General features: G+C 42.5%; 1 protein-coding gene across 1 annotated transcript in view; it reads left to right on the forward strand.

Annotated features, from left to right (window-relative positions):
* Positions 1-213: 213 nt before the first annotated feature.
* The window catches only part of lrig1 (leucine-rich repeats and immunoglobulin-like domains 1), a 45,234-nt gene continuing 31,086 nt past the window's right edge, over positions 214-14,361 (forward strand). The window contains exon 1 of the mRNA XM_055024770.1: positions 214-1,258. Coding sequence (XP_054880745.1) covers positions 1,056-1,258 — 203 coding nt within the window. The 5' untranslated portion in view covers positions 214-1,055. The remainder of the gene's footprint in view (positions 1,259-14,361) is intronic.

A 14,361-nucleotide genomic window follows, 5' to 3' on the forward strand; every position in this document is an offset into this window, starting at 1 on the left:
GAGCTGAGGCTGATTGTCTCTTTAAGAAGCAGTGAGAGTGGCCGTGGGGGGCGGTGCGGTTTCACACCCTCGGGTGGGAAACATAGGCGGAGCCCAGCGGGCATTGACTGACAGCCGCTCAAGGGTTTTTACACTCTTATATGCGGTGAGAAACCGCGACGACCAATCACGTGGCCGGGCAGCCCACCCAGCAATCCCAACAGCCAATCAGGACGAGCGACGGGCGGACCCTGGGATCGCTGTTGTGCTTCCAACGTGGGACTGCGGAGCGATCGCCCACAAAAAAAGGGAAAAGTAACTCGGCGAAGGAGAAAACTCATGGTGGTAAAAGCACGCTCGAAAAGAGGAGGGGGCTGCAGTTTTGTTATTTATCGGATCCGCTGGATTTTGCGAGCGCAGACTGCACCTGACGGGCTGCCGGTGGAGTTTCTTTGGATGGTACCGAGTCGGCGTTTCAAAGTTGGATTTATGCGGTTCAGGTTCGGAGGAGAGCCCACGGAGCAGCGCTCGGTTTGAGAGTTTCAACCACTGTTTCTAACTTATTTACTAAGTACCTATTTTTTTTTTATTGTTTTGGTGGCGAACCGTCCAAACTCCGCTTGAAGTTTGTGCTAACGGCAGATTTCGAGACGTTGAGCCGCTGGAGTCGGGCGCAGAGTGAGCGTCCTTTTAACGTCTGGCTCCTCGGTGCTTTCAAACTTAGTTGCGAAGACAACTCTTTCACCACCCTTCCCCATTTCGGACATTTTTCATTTATTTTTTTTTTTGCCACTTTATTTGAGTTAAATGTTTCCAACAGTCCACCTCAGTTTCTTCTGTGATTTTTCTTGAATTTTACTCCCGCGTCGGACTCCGGGGGAGAAAGTTGGGAGTGAGGACTTGTTTCAGACATGAGTTCCGCGGAGACGGACTTTCCCGCAGTCGTTCGTGGCACAAAAAGATAGTTAATGAGCCGCGAAGGGTTTTTACTTTTCCCCGAGCGAGACTGATAACAAATTTCCCAGCCTGTGGGCACCGGGAGAGCTCCGCGGCCGCGCTGCTATACTGGATACAAAATGGCGCCGTCCCTGGGACCGCTCGGATGTGTTTCTCGCTGTGTCTTTTATTTAATGTTGTCGCTGGAGCTCTTAAGCTGTTTTGGACTGAGTTCGGACGCACCTTGCCCTCAGAACTGTACCTGCAGCGGGGACTCGGTGGACTGCAGTGGCCTGGAGCTGACCGTCCCGCCTGCGGACCTTCCAGTTTGGACCGTTTCCTTGTAAGTGTCCCTTAAACTATTTATTGACCAGTCCATAACGGGGTAAGCGGGTTTTTAAAGGGGGTAAGGGGGAGGACTTAGCAACTAGATAAAGATTCTCTTGTGATGGGAAGCAGAGGACACATCAGGGAAGGGACTTTTCTGTCTTTCTTAGCTGGAGAAAGAATTTTCTTGCTTTTGTCCATCCCCAGCCGGTCAAAGGCATAAGCAAACTCAGCAGCTGCTTTGGGCCCCGCACTCCGAGTTTCAGCGCCTTCCATTAGCCCCTTTTAGTGAATATACGCTTATATATCCAATTTGTTTAAGCTCTGGCTGGTGAGGCTATGGGTTATGGCGATGCAAAAAAAAAAAAAAAAAAAAAAACTCCTCTGAAGAGATCTGAGCCTTAAACTGGATTTTCCTTCTCATTTGTCTATGGAATTATTGTGATACCTTCTTTTATACTTGTGAATTTTTTTAACTGGTTTGAAGAACCCACATTGCAATAGTTAGCTGAAACTAACTTGTTATAATGTGATTACAGGGACTTTCCTGTAGCCGGAAATATAAATGTAATCCTCACTGTACAGGTGTGAAGTTAGTAAACTTGAATGAAAAAAGAATTGACTTGAAGCCTAAAACTTGCATAGATAAGTTGACATAATTACTTTCAAGTTGCTTTGTTCATTTTAAAGGACTGGACTGAGTAAGAAAATTTGCTTTGGTTGTGTTTTACAGTTCATTTACATCTTAAATTTAAATCTTGACCATTTACAATGGTTTTAAATGTATCCAAATCACACTAGCAGGTTCCCCATAGTAGTGAACCCCTAAGATCCCCTGAACATAATTGAGGAGTAAAAAGTGCAATTAAATTAAAATGATCATCATTTATCATCACTCATTCTCAACTAAATTTCTAACTTGACTTGAAATGCTTTGATTTTCTAAAGTGTATTATTTATGTTTAATGTGAAAGACACAAATGTATAAAGATGGAGGGTATAATAGAGATATCCACTGGGCAGGAGTGAGTGATAGCAGTCGTAAGGCCCCCGAATCGGATTCTGTTGAAGCCCCCAGAACATTTTGGGCCGGCTCTGTAAGTGCAGCTGCTACAGCAGGTCCAAGCCTGGGATGACTAAAACTAGTCTGCTACTTTAGTTAAATAAACTGCTGCATCTCTTTTCTTCTTTTAGGGGCCATGCCTCAGAGAAAACTGGAAAAACGATATCTTCCAGAAAAAAAAGAACAGATCTGTGGCTCTCTTGTGCTGATGATGACATAATTACACACATTTGGCGCGGGATAATTTACTACTTTATGGTTTTTGCCTGTTTCGTTGGGCTTATTTACAGCAGTTTAGTGTCAACTTTATAACTACTTTAAACTTTATGCATAAAAAAGGCGTTTTTACACTTAAGATTTGTTTGTTATAGCTGTTCAGAAGTGTCCAAGATTTTTTTCTATGTTATCAACATTTCTGCAGTATATTTTAATTTGAAATCAATTGACCTGCTAAATTTATTGCCTTTTCCAAAGTCTAATATATTATCTGTTCCTAGAGATAGAATGAGCAAACGTGTTTGCTTGGGTTGAGCAAACAAACATGTCATAACAAATAAACCCTCATCATTATTCCCCTGAGATTAATGATGAGTATTATCCACATTTCCTTTTCTGCCTTGGAAGCCATAGCTCACAAATTGAATTTGTAGTAAATAAATCAACTTCCCAGCCGGGATACCACTGACAACAGTCGATACCTTGTCTGTCAGCTCCTTAAGGAACATTAGCTACTTTGGGACATTTTTACGAGCCATCCTCCAGTGTGTTTGGGTGCTTCAGCTACCATCCTGCTGACTGAGACAACTCGTCCAAAGACAACACCGCTCTCTATCCTCCCCCGAGGCACGAAGCGCGGCGTCTTCTCCAGCATAATTATCGGTGACAATTAGGCGTCTTGTTCTAGGGGTTTCCAACATCTGCTTGCGTTTGGTTCCCGTTCGTTGCCGGAAACCTGAGGTTCAAGACCAAAGGACCCGAGCGCTGCTCCTGCTCCTATAGGTTCCCGCTCGCAGCAGTTTATCTTTCCCCCTGTGAAGTGAGGAGTACAACTTCTTCTTTTCAGAAAAGAAGCTCTCTCCAAATGTGAATAATGGAGCTTGCGCCCCGTAAGCAGCAGTTGATCGTGCATGCGCTCAGACTTGGATGGTGGACGGCGGCTGTCTTATTGTGGGACAATGTTCTGCTTGAAAACAGCTGCTGTGAGTCCAAGCGTCGCTCCGAGCCTTCTTCTGTTATCTCCTCCGAACCTTATCAGTTAAGATTTAAGCGGCCGCAGCCTTTTTGTTTTCAAAGGGAATGGCTTTATGGCCGTGGATTATCTCTTGAAACACCTAGAGTTGCACATTTCAGCTACACAGGAGATAGTAACTTCATCTTGGCAGGTTGCTCAAAGGGAGAAAATGCTATGGTTCTGGAGTCGGTGCATATAAATAGTTATTATATGGTTCCTTCAAACCCAAAGAACTCCAGTACAGTCGTTTTGACCCATTGCCAGGTGTTTGAAGTGCTTTAAGTAATGCCTACTTCACACTACAACTTTTTTATGCAGATTTTTTTCCAGATTTTGACCTTCTGGCAATCTTAAGGACAACCCAAATTATCGGGATGGCTATTAAAATAATCTTAAGAGACACTTTTAAGTGTGTGATGTGTTAAGAGTAATCTGGTCCGTTCAGAATCGGGGGATGTTGGATTGTCTTAGCCTGACAGCCTGATACTACAGCATGTGTAGTGTTCCCTGAGGAGAAACAAGAACACGGCCTGTTGAATGTGATGTGTGGCCAATCAGAAAGCGCGGTGACGGAAACATGGAGGGGAACCCCAAAGTACACAGAAGACAAAACCGCTTTGTATTGTTTTTTTTCCTCTGCTAAATATAACCCATACACTATCACCATCGCTTCTTCCCAGTCTGCCATCTTTATTTACCCTGAACTTATATTTGGTCTTGTGAAGTTTTGCAAGATTTTTGTCTGACATCTGAATGTTGGCGAGTGAAAATTGGTTGCGTGTGGTGTGTTGCTCCACACGCTGTACGACTAAATCTATCATACCTTTCTCTCAGGTTTTGAAAATTGGCCAACAATTTTAAACTGATAAAGTTGTTCATTGTTAACTCTCTTCAGAAAGATTTTTGTGTCTGTCATGCCTAGTAGAAGCAAGATGCCTGGACTTTTGATGCCGATTATCAAAAGTCTTCTACAAGTCTATCTTCTGGAATTCCATCAAAAATCTTCTATGAGAAGATTGTGATCAAAGGCAGTTCTCTTGTTTCTGTGTCTGATTCTTAGTTTCATATGTACTGAAATTCTCAGTTTCCGCAGTCAGTCATAAGAACGGAGGATCCCACTGTGGAATCGTTTATCTCTGTGAGCCCCAGAGGAGGGGTTAAGCCGTAGCTGTATGGCTGCTAGGCAGGATGGTATTGATTCCACTTTTCCTCACTTTCTTCTTGTCTAGATTGAGCAAAGGGATGTTCTCAGTGTCTAGGAACAAAGATATTATTTGCAAGAGAGTCTAACGTGAAGACATTTTCAAGGCTGACAAGAAAACAAAATTTGGTAATGAACAGCAGGACAGCAAAAAAAACAAACACTTGACCTAAATTTTGTGTGAATATGTTGAAACTGTGACATACTATAGTCTCACTGAGGCCTTTTCTTTATTAGAACTATGAGTGACTGAAGCATACATCATTCAAAAATAATTCAAAACTTTAAATAAACCTCCTGTTTTCGCTATTTTAAGAAGGTTGTTCAAGAAGGAGGGAATAAATCTTACAAAAGAAACATTTTTCTTACCTCATAGTGTGGTGGAGTGACTGTCATGTTGCCATTTCAGCATTGCCTTTTACCTTTGATTATAATTAAGAAACACAAAATTTATTACAGAAGAATAAACTCTCCTTAGTGGGTATTGAAAGTCAAAATAAACCTGGTTCAAGTTGTTTTAAACATCATGCATATTCTGACTAACCCTAACCTTCTTGCCGTTTCCTGACTCCTCTGCAGATTATCATTATGAATCGTTCTTAGAAACTCAACCACCTCCTTATTTTTCTAACTTGATCAATTCAGACTATTTGTCACGGACAACAACAAAAAAAAAAAGGAAAAAAAAAAGTAGCTTTTGATGAGTATTTGTGCAGAGAAGACGGGTTCCCAAAGGGCAGGTTTTAGCCTGCAGCTCATCCATCACTGGCACAAATAAGGCCACAACTGTTGGTGGAAGAAAACAAAGCAGTAATGCTTTCCAGCTGTCAAAATAATCACCCCTCAGGACCCTGATTGTAACAGTCCTCTGTGAACAAAGGGCCTTGATGAGAATTCAGGCAAGCAAACATGTTGGCACATCCGCTGCAGGGCAGGCTGAGCCAACAAGGGACCTATGGGGGCCGAGGTGTTGGGGAACACCACCATACGGACCTTCTTATTCACTGTTACTTTAAGTAGCCTCATTTAGTAACAATGCTAACAGTCTACTATTACATCATCGACGATTTGTCCGGCTCTGTCTTCAATCACAGTTCTTTTACACTACTTAAACATACCCTTGTACTTCTGCATATCTTCATCAACCACATGTGTTGCTGTTTTTCATTAGAGCTCCTTTACGTTTAGCAAATTGACCATCAGCCTCAGAAGTTCGTCTTTGTCTTCATGATTGATGAATAGTCCAACAAAACACAAAGCAAGCAGTCTGTCGCGCGGTCGCGTACTTCCTCTCAGGAGTGGTGTTTTATTTTATTTGCAGCCAGTGTAATGTGTGCAAAAAGCATTTTTACCCTCAGTGCCACTGGCGTAATGGGATTCTGTGAGTAAATAAAAGCATGAGTGTTGCTGATTTTGGCCCCGATTCGCTGTGTTGGGGGAGAGAGAGAAGGAGGGGGAGATGAAGCAGATACCGGGTGTCTGTTTGTCACTGTGTCTGGCGCAGGACAGTCCTCATGAAAGGCTACAAAGTTTAATGCAGTCTGGATGTATTTTCAGCCACGTGTTCTGATCTGGAGGAACATGCAGTTGTTCTCTGCTTGTAAAGTGTTAGAGGAAATAAGTTTTCCCTCTGGCAAGCCACTTATCGTTATCAATGTACCCTTTGATTTCTTAAACTTTGAGAAACTTTTCAGTCTTGCCGTTCATTTGGCTCTGTTATTGAGAGAACAGAACAAGAAGAACCAGAGAAAAACTAGAGTTTTATGTGGCCATGGAAAGCTGCTGAACCTTTTTGTTACTTTATAAACTTGTTTTTTTAAAAAAAATTTTTTTTACTTTTTTAAATATTCTCACGACTGGATAACCATGATAACCGTGGTATTTAATTGAGCTGGACAAGATATCAACACACTTGTTCAATATTGGACTGTTTGGACAGAAACTTGATAAAATAATATGATTCACGTGGCTTGAATACTATCTGCCAAATATTGTATTCCAGCCAGTTAGATTGAACTGTACTCAACAGTTCTTGCATTATATAATTTTTTTCTTAATTTCTTAACAAACCTTAGTATTTGCACCAGAATTTCAAACAAAAAATGTACACAAATGAACAAGATCTAATTCCTTTTCATCCAAAATAAAAGCAACGATTATTCCTACTGCTGCTAGGATCTGACATTGAATATTACATTTTAAAATTTGTCAAGGTTATTACTTTTACTTTTTGTCAAAATTTATCTGGTTTACAATGGATGGAGAAATTCAAGGACGAACGGGTTGAAATCGTGCGCTTAAAACCCTTGTCGTACCTTTAGTAATGGTAACTGACCCACCTCTACAGCCACTTTGACTATTTAACCACCTAATTCAAACTTGTTGGTCTGCCAGTTTGTAAAGAGCAGAAAAACAAAAAGAGATGAGATTCTTCTTCATTTAACAAATGTCTCTAATGTTTCTTATTCCTCCTGTCTATTGAAATCAAAATAACTCTTAAAGATGATGTTGTAATTTTAGCAGTTGTTGCTTCTCCATTCTAAATCTGAGAGCATTAAATGAGGTTATGCGATTTCATTTAAATTGCTGCTGTAAATATTGTTGTATTTTTGTTCCTGCTCTTTAAATCTCATCTTGGCGCGTGCCCGCCAGCCACACGGATGTGTTGCAAGTGAGCCCTAAACTGTCGCCTTCTACCACACTGTGGAAAACCTTACACCACCTCCGAGCAGCTGGCTTTGGCTGCTGCTACCCTCAGGAAATAGAATCGGTGGTTTCATGACAGGCACGGTGGTAGGGGGGACAGGGGTGCGGCGTCAAGGGGGGGATTAAGTGTCAAGGTATGCGAGGTGGAGGTGGGGAAAGTGTTTTGTCATTGCAAAGGTCTGCCGCTGCCTTCGGGCTGGTTCCACTTGTTGGGAAAAGTTATGTCAGCGGTCAGAAACCTCAGCCACCGTCACCCACGTCGTAACATGCATGGGTGAAGCCAGAGGAAATGAAACGTTACAGGCCAGTCTGGTTTTAACGCCACACGCTGTCAGAGATGCAACATCGTCCCAGTGTGGGGTTTTTGTTTATATCTTACTCCAGCCCACTGTTCGGTATGGAAAATATGCAAATACGCAAGCTTTTGAGCGTGACGGACGGGGGCGGACTTGTGTGCGGCGCGTCATGTTTGAAAAAGACAAATAAGGAAAACAACAAAAAAAAACTCCACGAACATTTCAGCGGTTTGGGCAGAGATGCAGCAACAGCAGCACCACTCAGCAAGGCTGAGCCCCTTGTGGTTTCTGGGGCATTTCTCACTCCACAGCCTTGTAATTTTGTGGTTTGGGGAGTGATTATTCCCGGTTTGTTTATTATTATAGTTTTGCTAGCCTTATGACTCGCATGTCCTCTGGCGGGTATTTTAAAGTCCCAACTCGAGGATTTGGGAGAGTTTATTATCGCTGGCACTGATTGTTATCAGCTTCTCTTCACTTTCCCCTCTCTTATCTAGCTGTCAGTTTCCATTAGGAATGTTTGAAACAAAAAAAAAAAAGGCAGTTTCTTTTTTTTCCCCATTGGTTATCCTTTGACGATGTGAGACAACTCATGCAACAAGTTGGCTGCGAAATAAATTGGAAAGAAACAGTCGAGGGTGACCGACTCTTTGATAAAGTCTGATAGAGTGAGATAAAGTCTGACAAATACACGAAGATACGGGATGAACCCTTGGCCTCGCTCCGGCTTTGATGATAATCAAACAGCTGCTGCCACAAGTCATTCTGGAGGAATTTGCTCCGCAGAATAGATGGCACTTTTGTGAGGACAGCATACAGTGCCAAGTCTTTCTGGGATTTTTTTTTCTCTCTCTCAAAGTCAGTGTCTACAAAGGGAAGTTGATCAATGAATCATCTGTGAAGTCCCAACATCTGGTAAGAGTTTGGAAATCTGGAGGAGATTGGAGGGCGGAGGTGGGGGACGACAGCGTGACTTGGAGGGAGAGTGAGAGGTACCACGTAAAGTAGATCGACTTCTAACTGGAAAACACACATGGCTTCTGAGGGTGAGGGAAGAATTGAACCAAATAATTGTGTTCTGGACCCTGGATCCTTTTATTTTTTAGCCTTCCTGAAGAATTCCTACGTGGTCTTTAAGTCTGGAGTTAGATGATTTCACTTTCAAGTTTGGTGTAAGAATTAATTAAATATGAACAAATATTTGAGTTTTCTTATTCCATATCTGAATTTCAACAAAAATAGTTCCTTTTAACAATAAATAAAAAGGGGATCTTACTAATCCAGTAAAATTCTACTTTTTTCCAATTCCAACCTTATTTATCAACCAGAAAAAAAGAGGCCCACATTTACTATAGTTAAAGTTTCACAAATACAACAGAACATTCACAGTTTTTTTAAAGCATATAAGTATAACTCTTTGAAAGTCACTCAAACATGTGCATCTACAGAAGTCACTTGTCCTTTACTACTCGCCGATATCTACGACTTCTGTGAGATTCCTTGGTGAATTATGGATGCCATTATGTTTGTTAAATTCCAAGATTCCTTTGGCATTTTCCACTTTGGGGAAATCAAAAGGCCCTGTAACCGTCGTGTTGAAAAGCTGAGCCGATTCTACAGACCTGTAGAATCAAGGAACCACTCAAATGCAACTTGTCTGAAAGCATCTTAAAAAGGAACACATTAACTCATCCTTTTTAGTTTGCCCTATAAAATTGAACAGTTTTAAAGGAACTGTCTCATTCCTTTACGCATGTCTTGTACTGTCTGGTGAGCTTTCCATGTAAACTATTGGATGTAAAGTAAATCTTTTATGTTTGATTTTCTGGATTGAAACATGTTACTCCCCTTCCCCCAATTCTCTGCTTGACATCTCAGCATTTGTTTTAATTATTTTGCTCTCTAGATCCTGTCAAATCAGTGTTTAAGCTTGGACGGCTTGCTGAACTGGATCTGATGTGTATCGGTAACAAAAAAAAGTGTTGACACCGTTCCTTTTGGACATTTTACAAACACAAATATTGCAGAATTTGACAGATGTTTTTGATGTAGGGTCATCCATAATGCAGTCCAGATTTTCTAAATATTTGAGCTCTAGTAATAGAGATGGTTATTTCAATTTTATTATTTATGAAGGGTATCGAAAAACCTAAAGTAAATGTTTAATTCTCAGGTGTTCAGAATGTCGGGAAAACTATCAGGGAAAAAACTGGGAATTGGATACTGGGAAGGAATGAGATTTTGAAATGACAGATTTGCAGGAACTGTGTTTCCATTTATCTTTTCCAAAAGAGCTGTAAAACCTCAGTGTCTAACGACCTGCACTTTAAATTATTACCATGACTGGTAATTATTGCTCTGTCAGTAAAACAAACATTGGGGGGGTGGGAGAAATTGGACAAAACAATCTTTTTCCGCACTTTGAAGATAAGAGCAGAAGGTCAGCCTCGCTTGTAGCACTGTACCAATAGCCTAGCTAAAGAGACATAGCGTGTTTGTGTTATTCTTTGAGATTAATTGGAGACACTCATTTCCCTCAGCTCATAATGTCTGGCGCCATTTGTAACAAATTACATTGTCATCTCATCTGAACCCGGGGTTTAGTGCAGGGCTGGTGTGCCTGTGGGGCTAGCATGCGTGCAGCGGGGACTTAGCAAGTCTTTGTGGACCTCTTTAGCGTCCAAGCCGGGCTTGGTGGGTCTGGCCACAGATTCACACTGCGCCTCAGGGGTAAGCGCAAAGTTTCTTCTGCCTCGCGCCTGTTTGGTTCTCCTCCCATCTCCTGCTCCCCCATTTTTTCCCAAAGCAGCAGCAAGAAAGAACACGTGGCCCCAAGATGTGGATCACCTTCAGAATCGGAGCCAAATCTTCCAGGCCGTCTGTTTTTCAAAGCCTCTCTCTGCTTTGTTGTTTTGTGCATTGTTGGGGTGGGGATGTGTTTGTTAAATATGATCTCTTATTGCTTTTCCAGGATTTTTACGCCTATTAGTGTTTTTACCAAAATTTAGCTCATCAGTTTTATCTTTATTATAGCAAATGCTGTCGGCTGGCATATGCTCATCAAAGCTGATAAGAGACCGTCCTCCCTCCACTCTCTCGCTGCGCGACTTGTGTGTAAATTGGAGCGGGTGTTAGCTTTGTGTACACTCTCACTGCAGTCGCTGAGCCATAAAGCGGCCCCTTAATGACGGGAAGAACAGTGCGTCTGGCTCTCTGACGTACAGGTTATTCTTTAACCAGCTTTATGGTGCTCCGAAATGGAGCACATTAAAGGGCTTTTGTCTCGCAGCGCGGACTCGCATTCAACTCATCACTGACAGCACTTCACACTTTCATTGAGCAAAGTTCACTCCCCGCTTATCTACTGAAGAAACGGGAGAGACAATGATGATGCATGCCTGTTATGTGCTAGTGTCTCCGCTCCCTCATTCCCCTCGTCTTCCCGCAAACAGACCGTCCGCCGACTTACAAGCCTGGTATCATATGTTGTGACATCACCACTGGTACTCCTACAGCAGCTGGACCACAGCTATTTCTTTTTTCTCTTCAAGCCTCTTAATGAGTTTTTGTTGGGACATCAGCAGAATGGTCCAGTGTTGAAATGTCCACTGCAGGCTGAGATCTGCTTTTCTTCTAAAGAAAGTCACTCAGCAGGATGTGGCTTTTATAAGCTTCGTAATTTGTCTTTTGTAAAAGTTTATTTCGACTTGGTTGGAATTGAAGAAAGGTGCCTGGTGTTAAATGTTAACTTTCAACCATTGTAGCAGAGGGACAGAGGAATGGCTTCAACCCAGAGGTGTACAAGTTGTGTCTCGATGGGAGGACAGAGAAAGATTTATGAACTGTGGTTTCCCCTCCAGGAATGAGGGATCTGGTCCAGTTACATTCCTCTAAACTCGTACCGTTGGCAGAGTTGCTTGGTGATCCCTTCCTCACTCGTTCAATTCAGAACACCTTGTCACGACGCATCCATGTGTGTTTAAAGGTCTGAGTTGACACATATAAGTTGACGTTATGCCCTACAACCCTCTCAATGTTACCTCATAATTCCTTGTTCGCAAGTGATTAGATGAGCCAGTGGACAGATTGACAGATTAGCATCCTAAGAGTTAAGGGTCCAACATTCTTGGGTGTACTTCCGCACAAATTCTGCTCACATTCTCTGCGGATGATTGGGATTCACGGTGGAATGTTCTGATTGCCTTCTTTTCTCGTGACAAATTGCTTTATTTCCCACAATACGAAGGAATACTAGGAAGTTTGCTGAGCCAGTTTGGTGCCTAGTCCCCTTTTTTTCTCCACCAGGGCATCCAACATACTCTTGTTGAGCCAACTCTCAACCTAATAAGTTTGGTGATGAGCAATTCACTATGTGACACAGAACATGCAAAGTTTTACGCTGTCAAAAAACTTAGCTTTTGTGCCTTTCGAGACTCGCAACAGAATTATCTAGAGGTAAGTAGGACTAGATCTGCTGCTCTTCCACTCTGAAAGGAGTCGATAGAGAAAGTTCTGGCATCTGAAAAGGGCAGACTGTGTTTTTGTCTGATGCTTTCTGGATATCTCCTACATCTAGCAAGTTCTAGCAACCTAGAACTTGCTAGATGGACTGTATATACTCAGTCTAGGAACACCTTGAAGACCCCAGAGATGAGTGCAAGAATATTGCTGGGGCCAGGATGGGAAAAGCCAAGAATGGATTGACAGAAAATTTTACCAAAATTGACAGGATATTTAGAAATGTCACTGAGTTTGTGGTGTAGTGAAGGCAATTTTTTTTCCTCTGGAGTTCAGCCAGCTGAGTAGGATTTTGATCAATGAGATTGGCAATGTGGCTCCTTTATTCCAGATGAGCCTTTACTCTTCTTATATCAGATCTCAGGACCTTCGTCTGACTGGAGACAAGTTATGTTCACTTTTGGCTGATTGATTGCCAACAGTTTGTTCAAAAATAATCATACATCATATTGGCAGACAATACAAAAGGCTTGAAAACAGTGGAGAAAGACAGTTTTTGGTTCCAGGTCAGATCCAGTTAGTCTTGCTTAATAAAAAAGCGGTACCGCGAAATTAAACATGGCATTTTTTGATTACATGGCAGAGATTCCCAATGGATAAACCTTAGAATCCTAAAGGATAATTTAGCAATAATTTTTCCCGAGATTTAGTTTGTTTTTGTCGACATCTACATGTTCATCTCTCTGCTTGCTTATCAGCCAGTAGCCCTGATTCCGTCACAGCAGTTTCTTCTACAAAACACCCTCCAAGGGTTTAAGGTCACTTTCTGGAAAGCATTAAATACCATCCCTCTTTTTTTTCCTCAAGAGGGAGAAGGCAGGAAAGCCAGCCTTATCACCATCTCCTGCCACAGTAGGTGTTGAAACACTGTGAAACTTATCTGATCTGATAGGTAAGAGAATAAATCTGTCTGAAACAAGTGGAGGGGAAAAAAGCCTCAGTTGTGTAAACACCACAGGTGGCTCAGAGAAAGGCACACGCATGCCTGTGTACCGACACACAAGACCAGTTTCATTTGTTGCCGTGGCCTTTGGCACCTGCATGGCAGGTTTAATTCTCAAACATGCTTCCCTTTTGGTTTCTGTGAGTCAACCTTTTGTTTGTTGCACGCCTCTTTTTGTTTCAAACTTCAGTCGTGAGAGTTCATACATTAGATGAGAAGCTATGCCCTATTTCTTAGTCAAAAATGGGGCTAAGAAAAGTTTTTGTCTGTTCCTATAGTGTATGAATCATTCTCTATAGTTTATCCTATTAGAGTGCGAGTGTGTTTATGTGATGGCTGATTATACGGATCTCCAGGCCGAGTCCACTTGTGTGAACATGGATTTTTAGGATCTGCTGTAATTGGCCCCTACTGCAGATGGGGGGGGGGTGTTGAAAATTTGGCCAACTAACCCACAATAGGAGGTTGGCCTATTGTGTCGGGACACAGGCGGTTCTGCGTACCGTGTCTCGAGGGCAGACACATGCCCTGCTATTATCTCGTCTCACACGCACAAAAGAAACTGGGCGAAGAAGCTGTCATTATCTGCAAGCGAGCACAGACGATTATAAAGTCAAATCTGTCAAGTCAGAGGGTGACTGAGACAGATTGTTTTTAAAAACCAGCATGCAACCTGCTATTAACCCACTCTCAACACATTAGCTTCCTTAATATCTCCTTCGACTTTCTCTAAAATGTCTGGCACGAAGTAACAGCTTCTGCCTACGTTTCCGCCTCCTGCCGCCGTCTTTTAAGGCCACGCTGACACAAGAGACCGAGGAATGTGTTACATCAGGTAAAAGTGTCCCCGGTCTCTCTGCCGTCTCTCCGAAACTCTCTCCTGTCGTCTGTCACGTCTGTGCGGAGGGAGAGCGGCACACGGCTGTGGGCTGCTTTTGTCTCACCCGGCTTAACCCCACCACCACACACAAACAAACACCGCTCTCACTGTGGGCTTCTCTCTGCCAACACATAATACAATGTTAGCTTTACTTTGCAAGTTCAGGCTTCAGCCTTGTTCTGCTCACCACACACGCAGAATCTGCGTTCGCCTTGGCGACCCCCACCTCACCTGGGTGACAGCACCTGATTTTCTTATATCTCATAACCAGGGTGCCCACG

This window comes from Poeciliopsis prolifica, unplaced genomic scaffold (assembly GCF_027474105.1).
Source record: "Poeciliopsis prolifica strain line A6 unplaced genomic scaffold, Auburn_PproV2 SCAFFOLD003, whole genome shotgun sequence".
NCBI lineage: Eukaryota > Metazoa > Chordata > Actinopteri > Cyprinodontiformes > Poeciliidae > Poeciliopsis > Poeciliopsis prolifica.